General features: G+C 44.1%; 1 protein-coding gene across 6 annotated transcripts in view; it reads left to right on the top strand.

Moving 5' to 3' along the window:
- The window catches only part of MYO15B (myosin XVB), a 111847-nt gene that overhangs the window by 76037 nt on the left and 16379 nt on the right, over positions 1-19431 (top strand). For all 6 annotated transcript variants that reach the window (XM_077327770.1, XM_077327773.1, XM_077327769.1 and 3 more), the window contains 15 exons: positions 12-153; positions 1179-1266; positions 2084-2330; positions 3740-3858; positions 4891-4950; positions 6045-6120; positions 7130-7248; positions 8825-8943; positions 10792-10933; positions 12102-12213; positions 14154-14314; positions 16425-16546; positions 18338-18401; positions 18649-18721; positions 19118-19194. In XM_077327770.1, the coding sequence (XP_077183885.1) occupies positions 12-153; positions 1179-1266; positions 2084-2330; positions 3740-3858; positions 4891-4950; positions 6045-6120; positions 7130-7248; positions 8825-8943; positions 10792-10933; positions 12102-12213; positions 14154-14314; positions 16425-16546; positions 18338-18401; positions 18649-18721; positions 19118-19194 (1721 nt within the window). The remainder of the gene's footprint in view (positions 1-11; positions 154-1178; positions 1267-2083; positions 2331-3739; positions 3859-4890; positions 4951-6044; positions 6121-7129; positions 7249-8824; positions 8944-10791; positions 10934-12101; positions 12214-14153; positions 14315-16424; positions 16547-18337; positions 18402-18648; positions 18722-19117; positions 19195-19431) is intronic.

Below are 19431 nucleotides of genomic sequence, written 5' to 3'. Positions count from 1 at the left end.
TTCTTTTGCAGGCAACAGTGACCAAGAAATGCCCCCTAGGGGGAAGCATTTGGAACTGACACCAAAACCTGAACCCAGCAAGGAGATAAAGGAAATCATTAAAGAACAAAAAAGTCGGCCAGTCCCATCTCCAAAACCAATCATGCCTGTTGGGTAAGGAAGACTTCTTTTAAATGTGTGGTTAATTGTTTCAGTGACTTCCATGCTAACTGGAGAATATCTCCTACTATTGTACTTCATGGTCGCAATGGCAGTAGCACAGGTCATGCACTTCCCAAGTGAACGTGCATCATAGACATGGTTTCAGGACCCAGCATTGATATGGGAGGTTGATACACAAGCCTAAAATGTGTGTGTGTTTCTGTGTATTGCTTTTTAATCAGAAATATATGCCCCTTCCCATGCTTTGCCGTCCTGCCCACCAATGCTTTCAATTCTCCTTCCCCAATAGGCCTGTATTTCTTCCAGGATGGGAGATGCTGGGAGAAAAGGGCACTTGGCAGTGGATCATATCAAAGTGCAATGCCAGAGGGCTTTAGTTCCTACAACTATATATTCCATTTTGTTAAATAAACTTCTCTGCCACTTTTAGACATGAATGAGTGGACTAATATATAAATAGATAAGGACTTTCAGTGTCCAATCTAGCTAAGTCCTTAGTCTGATGATTTTTTACAAAAAAAAACAAAAAACCATTCCTTGTCTTTTTCTCTGCCAGAGTTAATAGCAGATGAGAATAATTATTTTTATCAGGGAAGCTGTGAAGCATTTGCGGCTTAAAGAGCCTTTCTCCAACCTAAGCAGCTATTGCGGTGGAGGAAGAGGCACTAAAAAACTGAAGTAAAGCTCCTTAGGTTGGAGACAGGCTTTGAACTTTGCCTGGTGGAGTGCTAGAATACAGACTGTCAGCTATGAAAATGAATGGGACACTTGGGGAAGAAGTTGTTTTGATTAGCTAATGTTCAATTGCATTCCTGTTGCTAACTGCTCAAGGAATGAACACACATGGACCAAAGTCTTCAGATGTTCTCTCACTACCGTGGGAGCTGCTGTTGTGATGCCTGCGAGGAAGTGTATGAAGAAGGATGGCTACGAAGAAAAACGTTCTCTTGTGCATGATTATATTGTGAGTCCATTCAGCAAGTCCATAATAACTCTATTTCCCATTTGACTTGAAGAAATGTCTCCAAACCTTTCTTGAAGAAGAATGACCCAAAGGAGGAGGCTCTGTCCATGCTAGGAATTATAGGATCAAGCCCTTCGCTGGTAAGTGATAACTCGCCATTCAAATTCTTGGTATTGGTGCACCGAGGAGCCGATGTAGAACAGTTGCTAGAGTGTTATGAGGACTCACTGGTCCAAATTTTCCATCAGCCTTAAAGCTCACTAGATGGTTTTGTGCAATTCATTGTGTCTCAAAGTTGCTTACCTTATTAGGTTGTTTTAGTGATGAAAAGAGACAATATTACATCTATCACTATATATATGTGCGTATGTGTGTCAAAGATGGAATAAAAAGTGAAAAGTAAGTGGTTCTGGAATTTTTTTGAGAATAGACTCCCTGAGCGTGTAAAGCCACCAATCATTATCTACTTCTAGTTTTAGAGCAGTTCTGAAAACCTTATCAAATTGAAGCTTTATGACTGTTTTGAAGAAAAAGATATGAGACCCTGAAATGGAAGATGTCAGGGTTTGAATTGCAGGTCATTCATTGCTGATACTGACTATTTCCATGCAGCATCTGTTCTGGGTTTGATGCTGTTGGCAAATGGGGTTTTCCTTGCTTTCCTACAAGATTACATTGTATTTCTGGACCTCCGTGTTTCCACAACTTTTCTTTGATCCTACAAGACCAAATACAATTGAGTTGTCCATTACAGATTCGTTGTTCAGTTTATCTCACTGGGATAGAATGTTCTTGCAGAAAGCTGCTATTTCCTCCACGCACAGGATTAAACTGAAATTAAATTGCTGTTCTAGATTCTGTGCAGCTATTATATGGTACAGCAGTAGGGCTGTTAGAGATTTTGTCTGTGCAGCATGTGACCTTAAAATGTACTTTGCTTTCCCTCTCTGCTTCTAGCCATCCCCTGTATCACAGGAGAGTAGCTCACAAGAAACTCCTCCACCACCACCACTACCACCACCCCCACCAGCACAATCCGTCAAGCTGTCCAGCAACATCAAAGAAAAACAGCAACCTCTCATGAACCTGTTTGCTCGGGGCCCCACCTCTCCCCCTGCCTCAGGAGTCCGTCTTCCTCATCTTGGCCATGAGCTACCCCCACCAGCACCTTCCCTTCCTTCAAACAGTGAATCTACCGTGAAATGTAGGTGAAAGTTCTTGAATTCTTGTGAGGACCACTGAGGTCAGCTCTGTTTACAGTGGGCATTACAGGCATGAGTGGCTCGGTCCACCCACCAGGAACCTGGGCACGATCGTGAATACTTCCCTCTCAGTGGAAGCTCAGGTCACGAAGGTAACATGGCTGGCATTTTACCACCTTCACCAAGCCAAACTACTAGCGCCCTACTTCGCCCCAGATCACCTAGCCACAGTGATCCATGCAACGGTCACCTCTAGGATGGACTTCTGCAACTCGCTCTATGCAGGCCTGCCTTTAACCTTGATCCGGAAACTACAGCTGGTTCAAAAGTCAGTGGCCAAGATCCTCACAGTAGCACCAAGGAGGTCCCACACCCGGCCCACCCTTTATCAACTGTAGTGGCTACCAATCAAATTCTGGATAAGGCTAAAGGTTTTAGTAATTACCTTCAAGGCCATATGCGATCAGGGCCCAGGGTACCTGAGGGACCGCCATTCTGCCTGTGCCCCACAAGGAGCCTTGCAATCTGCCACCACCAACTGGCTAATGATCCCTGGCCCTAAAAAGCCTGCTTCGTCTCAACCAGGGCCACAGCCTTTTCTGTCCTGGCCCCTACCTGGTGGAATGAGCTCCCGGAGGCAATTAGGGCCCTGACGGAACTAAAACCGTCCCACAGGTCCTGCAAAAGGGAGTTCTTCTGCCAGGCATTTGGTTGAGGTCAGCTGGAATCAGCAACACCACTGGGCCCTGAACCTCCCTCTCAGGAATACATGTACCTGAATCTAAACCATGGACCTGTTTGATTATTACCCTGTTAAGCTGTTATCTTCTGTTATTGTTACCACTGTGGCATTGTAGTTTATTGACACAAAAACTGACTTCAATGTATAGTTCTGTACGTTTCATGTGAACCGCCCTGAGCCTCGGGGAGGGCAGTACACAAATGTAATTAATAAAATAAATAAGTAAATCATCTACATGATCCTTTTAATTGAAAATGCCAGGTATTGACTTGCCGAGCAGATGCTTTTTCCCCGAGTCACGGCCTTTTCTTTACAGAAAACTAGTGCTTAGCACTGCCAGATGCTTTGAGGTGATCAGTCTTCTTCAGCAGAGCAAGATTTAGCTAGCAGACATGACTGTTCCTTGTTTCTATTAAACCTCTGTGACTTGTTCCTAGTAAATAAATGCTTGGCCCTTAGGCAGTTGTCTTTGTTTTCTAAATCTTCTTTTCCATTTAGAGGCCTTGTGGGTAGTGTGGGTTTAAAATCTAAATAAACAAAAATCAAATCATTAAAAAGATCTTTACAGACACCTTCAGTAGTTAGTTGACTATTTCTGGGGAAAATTCACTCTGTATAATGTTCAGTTACCACAAAATTCCTTTTGATTTCCTTTTTGTCACATTTTAGGCTCCGCCTTGAAAGCAACGGAAGAAAATGCCAGTTCCCAAACCCAGCTCTTCAATTTTGCTCCTAGTGTCTGCTTCTCCTATGCCAACTCTACTTGGAAACTGTTCTTGCGCAAAGAAGTAGGTCAAGGCCCATGGCATCCCAGCATTGTTTCTGCGGCAGGGACTGTTTGCTAGGAAAGACACACTTACTTTTCCTCTCTGTGCTGGTTCTGAAATCTAAAACATGGCTTGCTCCCCATACAGATCAGGAAAATTGGACATTTATTTCCATCTCTGTTGCTGGCTCACTTTATGGAATGCAAATAATAAGAAGAATTAGTTTTTATCCCCACCTTTCATTACCCGAAGGAGTCTCAAAATGGCTTACAATTGCCTTCCCTTCCTCTCCTCACAACAGACACCCTGTGGGTTAGGTGGGGCTGAGAGAGCTCTGACAGGACTGCTTTGTGAAAACAGCACTATCAGGACTATGACTAGCCCAAGATCACCCAGCTGGCTGCATGTGGAGGAGTGGGGAATCAAACCAGGCTCACCAGATTAGAAGCCAGCACGCTTAACCACTACGCCAAGCTGGCACTAAACCAAGAAGTTGTGATGGGCCTACCATGAGATTACCACTTCTCTTGACCTCCTCAGGTAGACAGGGTCTGTTTCTTGGGGTATTTAAATGTCTCCCTAGCAGACCCATCTGAGGCTGTGCAGAGCCTGCTCTTTAGAGGGTCCTGCTGGGGAGGCAGTGAAAGACCCTGACAAACAGCTGATATTTAGGATCAGCTATTTGGTGGGGGTTTTATCAGTCAGCTGAATCATGAATCAACAAAATCAGGTTTGACTCGATTCAGGCTTCTCTGATGTGGCTCATTTAAACTAATGGGATGTGCAGTTTGGCTTGGATAAGCCCCCCAAAATACCTGAAGCATCATTGATTCAAGTATTTTCAGGCTTATTTCAGGCTGAATTGCACATTGCTAGAGCCAGCTTGCTTACTGGCATGTCAAGCCAGTGGCCGTACATTATTATCCTATGATAGTCACCCAAAATTGTGCCCCTGAAAAGCTTGCGTGCAAGCACTGGATTACTGATGGCCTTGGCTGGAGGTCATGTGTAGCTTGTCTTGAATACAATTTTGTGTCTGGTGTTCCCTGACAGGTTTTTTACCCCAAGGAGAACTTCAGTCACCCTTATTGCCTGAATCTGCTATGTGATCAGGTAAATGCTCACGTTACTTTTTTTCTTTTTTCTTCCATTCGCTTTTCCACAAAGGATTTTTTTCTTCTCCTCCTCCTGCTTTGTCTGTTTCAGGTTATGTACCTGCTTTTTTTTTTTTTTTGGAGTGTCCATCTTCAGGGGCTTTACGCACCGGGATCTTTGTTGCAAATTGGTCACTGAATGAAAAATCACCATTTAAAATAGTGGAATTCGTCGTTATGCATACCTGCCTTTGTAGTGGAATCCAGTTGCGTTTTGTAGCGTTTCCCACAGCTTCCGGTCTCGGCAGAAAAGGAAGTGCTATTGCCAAGTTCGTCCCGCCCCTGGCCGTCAAGCAGCCAATGGGCAGCCGTTAGCATGCTCCCAAACAGCCCCTTTCCCTTTAAGAAAGGTTTTTTAAAAAAAAAACAGACCCATAGCAACGAATCTAGGTAGATTCGTTGCAACGGAGAGACCCATCCAGCTGCCTAATGTGAGCTGTCGTTTGATCGTATGATCATTGCCACGGTGCCTCGAGTGATAAAAAAAAATCCCCCCCCCCTCTCACGGGCCCGATTTTCGGCTGAATTAATGTGTAAAAAATAAAGGGACTTTATTTCAGCAAACGGGCTTTTATGTGATTTGTGCTTAGTGACTAAAGGTGAAGGACTGAAGCCAGGGAAGCCTCTAAACAGAAAGAGGCTCGCTGGTGCGTTTATCCCCGCTCGCTCGGAGAAAAAAAAATGGCGATCGCTTCGCCGGAAGTTTGGAGGACAGGCTCAGGAGGAGGGACTTTGAAGAAACCGCAACAATGTTAACGCACAGGTCTTTATCGCTAGTGTTGCAGATTGTTTGCAAGAGTGTAGCGCTTTCCGGAGGGTGAATCCACTTTTTGGGATTCCCCTGAAAGCGCTACAACGAAGCGCTTTTTGCTGATCGGTTTCAGGAGTGTTGCAGATTGTCTACGACGTCGTGCGTTATGGCAAATCAATAGCGTTTCCAATTGGCAACCATTGTGCGATTTTGAAGCCGTGCAAAAAGCCCCTCAGAATTTGCCCTTGCCCTTTCCTGTGTGAAGCAACCAAGTCTAATGGAAGCAAAATTTCTTTGTTCAGATCATAAGAGACACTTACTCAGAGTCATGCATTCGGATCTCCAAAGAAGAGAAGCGCAAGATGAAAGATCTGTTAGGTAGGCCATCTCCCCCTGTATTACCCAATTCCTGTCTCTCTGTTGCTAATACCTCCATGAGTGCGCTGCTTCTAGGGGGAACTGAAGAGCTATTTGCATCTCTCACAGGTTGTACATTAAGAATGTAGAGAGTGCTATATATCCAGCACACTTGTGTGTTCAGTCAGCACAAAGTGAGCACATCAAAACCTGCAAAATGCTCTTGGGCTTTTCAGGTGTGGTTAATGGGATTTTAGGATTATCTCTCCATCCCAGCAGATATGCAGTTGACACTTCTCCACCAGGACTTCCACCTGTCTCCCTCCAGATCCTGGGGCAACTAAGTACCAGTCTAGGATGAGCTCACCAGCATTTTTCTCTACCCAGCAGGAGCTGCAGAGGCAGTGGTAGTTACCTCGTGCTGAAGTAGCTGAAACAAGGCACAGTGCTAGGTCAGCAGCCTTTGAGGCAGCCGTGGAACCAGATTGGATTTAGTTCTCTGAAGGATTCTAGCCCAAAAGACCTTGCCCAGAGAGTTCCAGAAACTTCCTCCACAACAGATAGGACTGCTCTTCCTCAGTTTAAATAAGCTCAAGGCAAGGAAGGGAGCACTGCTGGATCAATTGGTTCACAAGCTTTGTATGCCTGACCAAGCTCCAGAACTTCCCAAGTGGTAGTTTGCGGGGTAATTCCTTGTTCTCAAGGAGGCTGATGGTCAAAAAAATGCTGAGGTCAGAACACTGCTAATGGACACACAGAGCCAGCAGAAGAGGCAAAATGTTTCCATCGGTAACTGTTTCCACTGGTGAAAATGTTAATGGAAGTGAAGCATGAAGTTCCTCCTTTCCCCTCTCAGTGTTTGCAGCCACATGAGGTGATGAAGTTGTATGTAAACGTTGGTCCTCATTCTGTTTGGCTACAAGTCAGGGAGGGCACCTGTGTTCCAACACATGTCCAATGTAACCTTAGTTTGGCCCTAAGCCTCATCCTGTCTCTGCTGCTGAAATGTCTTCTTTTGCATCCTTGGCAGTGGAGTTCCAGGCAGGCATGGATGCCAGATCCATTCCAGAAGATGGCATGAAGAAGAGGATTGTGGTAGCTGCTCGTGATAAGTGGGCCAACTATTTCTCTCGTCTTTTCCCAGTGAAAGTAAGCCAGATGGGCTACTGTTTGGCAGCCTGTATAAGAGAGAATTTCTTGGGGAGTGCATGTGGTTGGGGCTGGCTGGTCCAACTTTGTCCCCTACCATTATTCCATTTCTGAGGCCAAGCATCAACTTAGAAATTGAGGCTAGTCCTTGGAGAGCTGGTGTTGGGTAATCATGGAGACTATTGGCTGTAAGCTGGAAGTTCTTCCAGTCTAATGATCCTTCATCCAACCTAAGTGGCTCTTCCATTCCACTTTCATTGGAGAAATGCTCTTTAGGCTGAAAAAAAGGCCTCTGACTTTGCTTGGTGGAATGGTGTGATACAGGCCACCATGATTAAGTCTGAGAGCCAAACTCCATTCTTAGAAAAAAGTGCTGGCAATCAGATTCTAAGCCATTATGTGGAAACATCCCACATGACAGCTGGAGCGATGGCTTGTGAGTCTGGGTGCCAGGCCCAGGCCACCAGGCTGCCTCTGTCGCTGCTTCCTCCACCTGTCCATGCTCTCCTGAGGGCAGGGGTGGGCTCGGAGAGCTAGTAGCGGCGACGCAGCAAACAGGGCTGGGCTCTGGAGCTCACCAGCTGCTGCCACTCACTCTTCGAGGCTGCCTGTTCTCTGTTGAGGGTGGGGCCAGCCTGGGAAGACAAGCAGTGATGGCAGGTGGCAATGCCCAGAGCCAAGCCCTGTTCGCTGCTACTGCTCTTTCTTCGAGGCTTGCTCTCCTGAGGGTGCGAGAAGTCTTGGAGGACAGGTGGCAGCAACATGGTGAATCGGGCTCAGCTCTGAACCTAGCCAGCCGCTGCTTGTTTCCGAGGCTGCCCGCTGCTCTCCTGAAGGTGGGGACAAGCGGCCGTGGCGGTTGGTGAAGCTCACAGCTGAGTCCCATTCGCCACTGCTGCTTGCTCTTCAAGACTATTTGGCCTCAGAGGACAAGCAGCAGTAGCAGGTGACGAGGCTCAGATCCGAGCCCTGTTGGCTGCTATGGCTCTTCCTTCGAGGCTGCCCGCACTCTCCTGAGGGCACAGGTAGCCTCAGAGGACAGGTGGCAGCAGCGTGGTGAATAGGGCGTGGCTCTGAGTCTTGCCAGCCGCCGCTGTCACGTGTTCTTTGAGGCCGCCTGCGTTCTCCATCTGCTAGTGCAATCCCTGAGGGCGGGGCTATGGACATCATGTCTCTAGACTTCCATTTGTGGGGCCGCACCAGTACATGTTTCCACATCAAAATGACTTGATACAACCTTATTGGGACTGGACCACTTAGAGTGACTGCAGGGCATGGACTGCTGAAAGGTGGAACACCACTTTTATCTTATTTTCCCTGAGTCCTGTTTCAATCAGGCCCTGGTCTTTCGAGACACCTCACTTTTGTTGCCCTGAACCTGGTTTTTCCTGGGTTCTCTCCCCTCCTCCCTGTATTCCTGTTCTAAGAAAAAGACACATCACTGGGGCAGCTGCTCCAAAGATGCTTCTTCACTCTAAGCTCTTTGACATCTCTGAACGAAAGCCGTATCTCACACATGAGTCACAGGCAGAGAGTGGCTGTCAGCCATTTTGAGTTTTTTTCCCCCTTTTGATAGGGAGAAAATGGGAGTAATGTCCAAATTCTGGGTGTTTCTCACCGGGGACTGCGGCTGTTGAAGAGGGCAAAAGCAGCCAACTGCAGTCATGAGCATCTGAAAATCCTTTGCAGCTACAGGTAAGAGGCAATAAAAGTTCAAAGGGTGTGGCACTGCTTTCTGAATGCTGCAGAGGGGCTGTTCTGTCATGTTCATAGATACTGTGCTGATGTATTTCCTGGCTTCCTCTTGCTTCTCCAAAACAAAGAGCCTGGTTTTCCTCCACCTCATAGTAAGAGGTTCTTCAGAAGAGGTGAGAAGGTATTTCTTTTCTGTCTGCAAGGAGCACTGATTCAGAAATAGCTGCTTCCCTCATCAGAGGATGCTTGGCTTGAAATCATTTACCATCTGGAGGAACTTCCCAGTATTTTGTAGTTGGACCCAGCATGCATAGCAGTCATTTTGTTGTGGGGCCAACTTTTCTGTCTGTCTGTCTGGTATTCCTTGGAGACCTCCCATCCAAATACAAGTGAAGGCTGACCCTGCTTAGCATCTGAGATGTGATGAGATTGGGCTAGCTTGGGCTATCCAGGTCAAGGCAACTGTGGTGCCAACTACCTGTTCTCAAAATTCTAAAAATGCCCATAGGTTCAGCAAGTCTTAGGATGTCTTGACTATACCATACCCACCCGTTGCTGGTGTATAGTTGTGCACTGAGTCCAGGCAGATGGGCTGCTTGGCAAAGGAGAGCTCTGTGAAGAAAACCTTTGCTTGAGATGGCCTGAGATTTCATGGTAAGTTACCCAGGAGTCATGTGATGCTGTTTATGGCTATAGTGGGACATCTGTCTCCTCCTGTTTCTGTTTCAGCTCAATTTTTCCCCTGGTTCTAGTAGTTTTTGTAGGCCTGTAAACAAGATTTGTTTAATATTTTTAGTGCTTGTGCTGTACCAATATTGTTGAGGCTTTAGAACATGGCTGCTGATAGTAATAGTAACAATAGTATCATAATAACAATCTCTCAGCCTAGTTATCTCATCATTAGATCTGATGGTGTCCCAAATGCAGTTGTATCTGTTCCCTTGGAATTACTCCATGAATATGAGGTGTCTATGCTCAGAGGTTGATTTGGAGTTAGAAGAATCTTCTTGCTAACAAGACTATATTTATTTATTGGTTTTGGTTTGTCTTCTTCATCTTGGCTCAGTTGCTTGAGTCAGCTGAAGCTGCTTGCTCTGCCATGCCATTTTCTGGTAAAGGTAAAGGTATCCCCTGTGCAAGCACCAGGTCATGTCTGACCCTTTGGGTGACACCCTCTAGCGTTTTCATGGCAGACTCAATACGGGGTGGTTTGCCAGTGCCTTCCCCAGTCATTACTGTTTTCTGGTAGTGGCATTCTATTTGCTGAATTGTATTATTGGATCTGTATGGCAGTAATGGATGCATGATTATGTTTGGGGGAAGAGGCTAGATAAACATGGCCTCTTTGCCCTTGACATCTCTATGATTCTGGACACCTTCTCATCTCTCTCATCTTCTCATTTCTCATTTGTTTCCTGTTATATGAGCATCCAATTTATTGGAATACCTTGCTCAGTATAAGTCCTTGATAGTACTGTGCTCATCACAGGACTTGCTTCCTGGAGTTGCTTCCAGCGCCAGTACTAGGGGATGTGAGGGTAGTTTCAGCTCCTCCTGGAGCTTCTTTAGAGCCGCTCCATTCCTTTGGAATGGGCTGTCTACAGAAGCATGAAAAGTCTCTGGCAATTTTTCAAGGGAAATGTAAGGGCTTGGGAAATGGATGTGGTATTGTGCTGATTGTCTGAACATTTACTGTTTGGGGTTTTAATGTTTACAGTAGCATCAACATATATATAAAACATTTTGAGAGTAATGGCAGGAAAAACAGTATAGAAATATTTTTAAATATTAAAAATTTTAAATATTTGAACTTGTCCAAGTATGATCTACATTCCTTCGGTTTTTCAGTTATGCTGAAGTGCTTTCCTTAGAGCTGATTGGCCGGAACATCATTCAATTCTCTCTGAGGAGTGAGCAGCTCATCCTTCACTCTCCAAAGGCCCAGCAAATCAAGGCCATGGTAGATTTGTTCCTCCATGAACTGAAACAGGTGAGCATTTTCCAAATGGGTCTGGTCCCCTAACTGAGCACAGTAAAAAGTAGGACAGAGACTAAGGGCTATTATACATGTACTGGTTTTGACTGCAGTCATTTCGCCAACCCTTTTAAATCATCCTTTTAAAAAACATTTTCAAAACATTGCTGTTTATGCATGTGCTCTGATACTGCATTGTTGAGGTTTTTTGCCGTGATCATGCGTTTGGAAAAGTTCTGATGGTGATTCTGGGAGGGGGAACTTCATTGTGCTGCAATGTTACTTGACCATTACTCTGGTACATGCTGCCAGCAGGGCCCCATGGGAATTGTAGTTCATGGACATGAACCACCATACTATCCCCTCCTCTGTGAGGGAATCACTGGTAAGCCCAAAACAGGAGCCTCCACTCATAGCCTGGAACAGCTCTGCCTCCTCCTTTCCTGCAGGATGGAACTGGCATTTCAGACAGCTGCTGAGCCAATGCAGGGTGGCACAGGGAAGACCCCTCCACTTTGCCAGCCTGATAAACTATCAAACAGCCCCCCCCCCGCGCCATGGTTACTGATGAGAGGTAGACTGCCACTGCAAGTAATTACTTGTGTGATATAGTTTTACAGAGAAGCTAGTTTTGTAGTCTCGGGACCATTTGAGGAAGGCTGTTGTAGCTGGAAATGCGATACATGCCTGGAGCATAGGTACTCCTTAGGCTATTATGCAATAAAACAATAAAGTTTGCTGGGTTGCCAGGGAGTCTGATTGCTGACACCGAGGAGGCAGAAAGTCAACAGCAGGCACCTCAAGTTCCCATCACTGCAGGAGGGACTGCAAGGAGAAAAGAGGCTTTCATGGGAGGATACCCAAAACACGCAAACATTTATGCATCAACAAAAGAGCATCCTCAGTACTGTCACACAAGAAAAGTCGTTGCAAAGCAAGTTTTAGATACTGTACTGAAAAAAAACACAGTAGATGCTATGAAAAGGGGCTGCCATGCATAACCCAAAATAACACAATGGGTTTTGCAAAGCAAAAAATGATCCCATGTGTAGAAATAAAAACAACAATGTATTTTTGGGTAGACTTTTTGCAAGGTTTCCTGCTATGCATAATACACTCAAGCACCACCAGCAGATTAAGTTTTTTATGATTCTCTTCTCTTCTCTTCCCCAATCATCAAAAGGACTCCCATTTTGTAATTGCTCTGCGTAGCAACATGACAGATGACAAGAGCCTCTTAAACATCAAGAATGGTGATTACATCCGGCTGCTACCCATGGATGGACTGGAGCCAGGTAATAGGCTCTGGCAGTGTCCTAAGATCTTGCTACATTCAGGGAGTATATGATTTGAGATAAACAGTGAGATAACTGAAGAATCATACCCAGTACGTTTCAGAAGTTTAATCTTTCTCTCTGAAGGTTTGAATTCCAGGGAAACCTATTCCTCTTTCTTTATAGCTGAGGGTAGCAGTGCATAGTACTGCCTGGCTGTGATGTCACAGGCCAATCCCTGGAGATGACCAGACTGAAGAATAAGGAAGGGGCAAAGACATCTGATTTCATCAACCTTTATCTGATTATTGCATTTGTCACTGGCATTCTGTATATGGCAAGAAGCCAAATTTCTCCCACTGGGTGAAAATACACTGTATTTTGATATGGTTAAATTTAGGGGCTTTTTGCACGGCTTCAAAATAGCACAATGGTTGCTAATTGAAAACGCTACTAATTTGCCTTAACGCACGACGTCGTAGACAATCTGCAACACTCCTGAAACCAATCAGCAAAAAGCGCTTCGTTGTAGCGCTTTTAGGGGAATCCCAAAAAGTGGATTCACCCTCCGGAAAGCGATACACTCCTGCAACCAATCTGCAACAGTAGCGAAAAAGACCTGTGCGTTCCCATTGTTGCGGTTTCTTCAAAGTCCCTCCTCCTGAGCCTGTCCTCCAAACTTCCGGCGAAGCGATCGCCATTTTTTTTTCCCCGAGCGAGTGGAGATCAATGCACCGGCGAGCCTCCGTTTAGCCAGTGAGGCTTCCCAGGCTGCAGTCCCTCCTCAGAGCTGTTTACAGTCACTAAGCACAAGAAGCCCGCAGAAGCCCGTTTGCTGATTTATTTTCCCTTTATTTTTCACACTGTTTCGGCTGAAAATCGCGCCCGTGAGGGGGGGGGGGAGGGGGGGATTTTTTTTTCCCACTCGAGGCAGCGTGGCCACGATCAAATGACAGCTCAAACAGAGGCTTCCCGGCTTCAGTCCCTCCCCTTCAGTCACTAAGCACACACATTTCACACACACATTTCACACATTCCATTCAGCCGAAAATCGGGCCCGTGGGGGGGGGGATTTTTTTTTTTTCACTCTGAGGCAGCGTGTTAACGATCAACCGATCAAACGACAGCTCAAACACCCCAGGCAGCTGGATGGGTCTCTCCGTTGCAACGAATCTACCCAGATTCGTTACAATGGGTCTGTTTTTTTTTAAAAAAAAAAACCTTCCTTAAAGGGAAAGGGGCTGTTTGGGAGCATGCTAACGGCTGCCCATTGGCTGCTTGACGGCCAGGGGCGGGACGAGCTTGGCAATAGCGCTTCCTTTCTAGCGATTTCTGCCGAGACCGGAAGCCTGTGGGAAACGCTAAAAAACGCAACTGATTCCACTATAAAGGCAGGTATGCATAACGACGAATTCCACTATTTTAAATGGCGATTTTTCATTCAGTGACCAATTTGCAACAAAGATCCCCATGCAAAAAGGCCCCCAAAGTCCAGTGACACCTTTAAGACCAACAAAGATTTATTCAAGGTATAAATAAAGCTTTGTTGGTCTTAAAGGTGCCACTGGACTCTAAATTTGTTCTGTTGTTTCAAACCAACATGGCTACTCGAACCTATCTTTTTGGTATCATTGTAAGCACTGCCTACACATGTAGCAGTGCAGATGTAGCAATACAGAAAAGCAATGAAAAGAGCATATTTACATTTTTTAGAATATATGTATGGATAATATCCAGACAAAATGAAGTTGCCAGGACAATTTAGGTCGAAGATAGGTATTGAGAAGAATGTCTTTCATGACTTGACCCAGTGGGTTGGATCCAATTATCTATCAGTAAAAGGCATTTCTGGAAGTCTATTGGTGGGGGTAGGGGAGGATCTGCAGTCTTCTAGCTCATAGAGTACTGGATCCAGCCCAGTGTTTTTACATGAATATTCCTCTTTATCCTTCCCTCCCAAGGGTGGCAGTTTGGCTCCATTGGTGGTCGCTCTGGCCTCTTCCCTTCCAGTTTGGTTCAGCGTGTGGCAGCTCCTGATTACTTCATCCTCCATCTAAACAGACACGAAGAGGTCAAGAACAGTACAAAGGGAGAGTCACAGGAGAATATCTTTCGCAAGAAGGTGAGGCAGCCTGAGACAGATGCAGATGGATTATTGAATAATTTTCATGGAAGGCTATCTGACAAATAGAAGGGCCTGTGGCTATGACACAACTGCTTGGACACAGGGGGTTTGCAAAAGGATTCAATAACAACGGTGCGAGGCCTGCTGGAATTAAACTGTTTTCTAGTAAAGAGTCTTCCCCCCCCTTTCTTTTCTAAATTATGCAAATGGAGAATAGAACCAACAATCTTCTTTTCTGTTGGCTATTTCTTTGCTGTCAATTAAGTCATTATAAATACTTTATTTTATATTTCTGCTTGGAAGCATACACAATAAAGTTTGCTTGAGATCCTTCCTGAGGCTGTGTGAGATTATTGGACTTGGGACATGGTTGGAGGGCACCTTGCTGAATCTAAGCATATATGTCTCTGGTAAGATAAGCATCTTAGATTTCTATCATGGAAGAAAGACACAATATAAATGTAATACCCTAAATAACAGAAGAACTTATTTAACTATCTTGATGCTTTTGGGCATAACAACTAAAAATCTGTGTTCTTCTTGGCATATTACAAGTAACAAAGCACATTTGATTTATACAATTTATTTATTGAGGTCAATAAACATGTTTAAGTGATCTTGAGCAGAGGTTCCTCAGTAATGAGGGATAATGAAAAATAATGTTACGTTTTTCACCTTCACATAAGAACTCTGCCATTAGTCTCTATCTCGACATTGGTCAATTTTAGTAAGTACATGCAGGGTTTCTATTCTTGGGTTTCTATTCAGAAATACTGTTTTAATTTCAGACAATTCTCATCCTATTTTGAAATTTTGGTTTAAGTGAGATATACTTAAAATGGGCTCTACACACCACATTCTTCTAAACAATACCTTAATTGTCCTGCCATTACCTCAAATGCTCTAAACATCCCAGTGATCTCCACGTTGTAAATACCCAGCAAATGTAATTTATTAGAGGCATTGCATTGGATCTTACCAGTTTTTCCTCTGATGGAAAAGGAAGGTACATGTCTCCTTTGACTAGAGATGGGCACAAACCATCTGATAAATGAAAATTTGTCATGAATTTTGGCTGGTTCATTGTTGGTGAAATGGTGTTCATGAACTGAAGAACTGCCCAAATTCCATGAATTTTGGTGTACTTCATGATGGTAAACCTGTGCTTTCTGCTCTCTGCAAAAAGCCATAGGGAGCAGAAATCTGGAGCTTTCCAGAGAACTACTCCTACTCCTCCACATGAAACCAGGTGACCTTGGGCCTCTCAGTTCTCTCAGAGCTCTCAGCTCACCTACCTCACATGTTGTCTGTTGTGGGGAGGGGAAGAGTAGGCAACTGTAAAATGCTATGAGACTTCTTTGAGTAGTAAAAAGGGATACAAAAACCAAGCTCTTCTCTTCTACACAACCTCAATCCAACCTGAACATGTATGATTTGTTTTTTTTTACAAGTCTGTGACCTCTGCCATGTCTGTACTCAAATGCTGGACCTTTTCCACTACATTGGAAGCTATTAATTAACTTGCCAACCGGATAGTCCAGGGTGGTACTCAACACTGAGGTGCAATAAGACAAATATATAATTTAGATATAACTTTATTTTATTTGCCAGGACTGCTGAGTTTTCCATTGTATAAAACTTGGTTTATTATTCATAACTTTAAATAGTTATATTGATATAATATTCAGGTCTCTCAGAAAGTTTCCTAAGGGCCAAACTATATGTTAAAGCATACATAAGTCTGTTGTTTTGGTACTGTTCTTGCAAGCATACAGTCATATGGAACCCCTCCATGAAACAAATAAACCCCAGACTGTGTTTTAATTTGGGAAAATAACATGGAGGAGAAGGCAGGAATCCCTCCTCAGTGAATACCTGGGGTGGATTCATGTATGTCGCAATGTGTCACTATTAATATGTCTTGACAGTTCTTTTAAAGATTATATTACAATTATACCAATTTTAATTTATTTAAATTAATCATGTAATCCAATAGAAGGTCTTTCTCGTTGATAACATGTCACCCAACCAGAGGGAACAATGGTATTGATGGACAAAACCCAGTGTGTAAAATTTTTCTCTGGGATTTATTTTCCTGCTTCTTCAGAACTCTACCTACAGCCTGAAATCAGATATCTCTGACACATCTACTAACAGCATTTCTTCCTACATCTGCCACTACACTATGGTAGAGTTTGCCATGGTACACTTCCGGGAAGCCCACTCAAAGTAAGTAATGTACACCTGAGATTCATTATTTGAAAGGAGTTGTTCTCTCTTTTGCAATCGTATATTAACCAAATGTTAGCCATATTAATTATACATTAACCAAATATATAGTGCAAACAGTACAGTGCAATTAGGGATGGCCTTGTACAGTTGTAGATTATTGACAGAAGACAGGAGTCAAAAGTATCTTCTTTTATGATGCAGTATCCAAGTAGACTTATTCTGCAATGGGGTTGTAATAATCTGAAGAAGGTAAAAGTGTCTTAAGTAGCCAGCAAATGATCGATTGTTATACATTACTAATTGCCATGCTTCACTGCAACATGCACTGTATATAGAGACTGTTTTCACTAAATGCAGCATACTGTTTGCACTGCATTTGGTTTGTACACAGTTATGTATTTCTGCCTTCCTCCCCCCCCCCCTTTTGTGTGTGCTTTTGTGCTTGGTACCTTTTGTGGTTAATTTGAGATCAGACAATTCTGGCAAAACTCCCATATCCACAAATACACAGACTTCATGGTGGTTTAGATAATCATAATCTCAATTGAGGGTTTCTTATAAAATTGAAAACATGCAAGTTCTGTCCAATCTGAGGGGAGTGTTTCTGGTATTTGTGAATTATTGTGTCAAGCCGGGGGAAATGGTTGAGACCAAAATGAGCAACAGAACATCAAAATGGGCCTCCTCCCCTCCTGTCCCCTTCCCCTCCAGGGGAAACCAGAATTGGAAACAACTGTATAATCCCACTAATTTAATAACTGGATTTCCACTCCTTATCCATTACTAATAACTACTATTAATCTACATATAGTTATATGCTTATATTTTATTAATCTTTGTATGAATTTTATATTGCAAGCCCAGCCCACCCCCAAGCCTGCTATGCAGGAAGGGGTAAGCCTAGAAATTACATCATCAATAATAATAAGGGGAGGAAGGCTGAAGTCCCTTCTCCACGTGCACTGCCATCCTGATCCTAATTGGGCACCACCTTCTCAGGAATTAAGGGAGAGCCACAGATATTCCTGACACGGGGAAAGCCCACATGTGGCCTCTGTATACCATGAGGTGTGAAGAAACTACCGAAAGAAACAGATGGGTTGCCAAGATAAAGGAGAGGGCTTAATATTTGGCAAGAGAATTTTCTAATTCCACAAACCACTAAGAGTTGTCAAGATGAAAATAATAATTGAAAATAATGGATTGGTAGGAAACCCTTGAAATTTCCCTTTTCTAGGGTTGGCACCAAACACAGACAAAATGTGGTGTATGGGGCTTGGCTGGCTTCCCCTGGTGGCCCCTATGGATGCAGGCTGTAGGTTACTTACTGTGATAGAAAAGTCGATTCTTGGTCCAATGTTGGTATAAGTGCCCATAAACATAAATTTCCAAGTGATCTTCCAAGTAAAAGGCACCTGTAAAGCTGGAATTGGCCCTGCCTAGTATTTTCCTTAGCCGACAAATGTCAGTTAATCATCCTCAAATCTAAGAACATTTCTCTCCCCACCCCATGCTTTTATTCTGGAATCCCGTGTGCAAAACTGAAGGTTTATTTACTATTTCCACTGCAACTGCATGATGAAAATGCAAGCTGTTTTTCACATTAATCAACTGTGGTTCTTCTGCAAAGCCCTTTGTTTTTGGTCATGATCTCATGGGCCCACTGGTAGACCACAGATTAAGAATTGCTGCAGAACACCTCTGCTAGCTAGAGTCACGGGGACACCTCTTATTCCAGCATTCTTAGTTCATTTGTTTGGTAACATCCTCACTTTCCATTTCTGCTAGGCTAGAACAGAAGGGGACAAATACTGACCAGAAGAACCTGGATCCCCTAGTCCAGCATACTAAGGTAAAAAAAAAATTGGTAGGAGAGAGATGTAATTCCATTGCTTTTTAGGATGGGGGGGGGGTTGAAAGATGACTGAGGAGCAGGTTGTGAGGATTAATGCAGGTGCTTTTGATTCTGCTCATGTTCACTCCTCAGCAAGGTGTGTGGACTTCTACTTGACTGAGATTTCCAGCTGTGTAGGCCCATGCTGTCAGGTTCTGTCTGTCATGTTACTCTCTTGCTCACGTCTTCTCTTCTGATCCCACAGGAACCCATCCAGGAATCGCTGCTATTTTGCTCTGACAGTGAGATGAATGAGCTAGCTACAAAAAGTTTCATGAGTACGTAGCGGTTTCTTGGGTTGAAGAGCGGGACATGATGAGGAACTATTGCTAGAGCCCCCCCAAAAGATGAAAAGGATGCAGTTCTGGTCAGGGGGTTGTGGTTAGCATTATCCTTGTTTCCAATACCAGTAGGTGTCTTTATTATATGCATCTGATACATAAAAGTTTATACATCTTTAAGGCATCATAAGGCTCTTGGTTATTTTCCCATAAAGGGAAAACTTATCCTTGCCTTGTCTCTTGTCTGCATTTACCAGTACTGAAGAAGCGGAGGACATATTTTCCTCCCTTTCTTGTTCCCAGTGCATTAGGATTCAGGCCCAGTCTTCTAGTCCCAGAGTTTACCTTCCCAATCCAAAGACACCAAGAATAATTCTGTTTCCTGTCTTGCAGCATTGATGAGGTTCATGGGAGACCAACCACATCTCAAGGGCCAAGCTGAGGTGGAGTGTGTCTATGAAATCCTCCAGGTTTGTGTTTCTTATTCCCATGAAAGGCTGATGTAAGTGAAGGAGAAAAGAAAGGAAGCTGAGGAATCAGTGATAATCTATTCTCTCCTAGAAGGCTGGGAGTTGAAGGATGCCATTAAAACACCCATGACTGCCTCATGGAGGCATTTAGGGGAAGTGCCTTCCATTCTTTCACCCATTATAGAGGACAGAAACATCCCCCTGCAGACCCAGTCACTATCCATTCCCTTGTAAGAT

The sequence above is a fragment of the Paroedura picta genome, chromosome 3 (assembly GCF_049243985.1).
Source record: "Paroedura picta isolate Pp20150507F chromosome 3, Ppicta_v3.0, whole genome shotgun sequence".
Classification (NCBI taxonomy): Eukaryota; Metazoa; Chordata; class Lepidosauria; order Squamata; family Gekkonidae; genus Paroedura; species Paroedura picta.
This window is presented reverse-complemented; position numbering and strand designations above follow the sequence as displayed.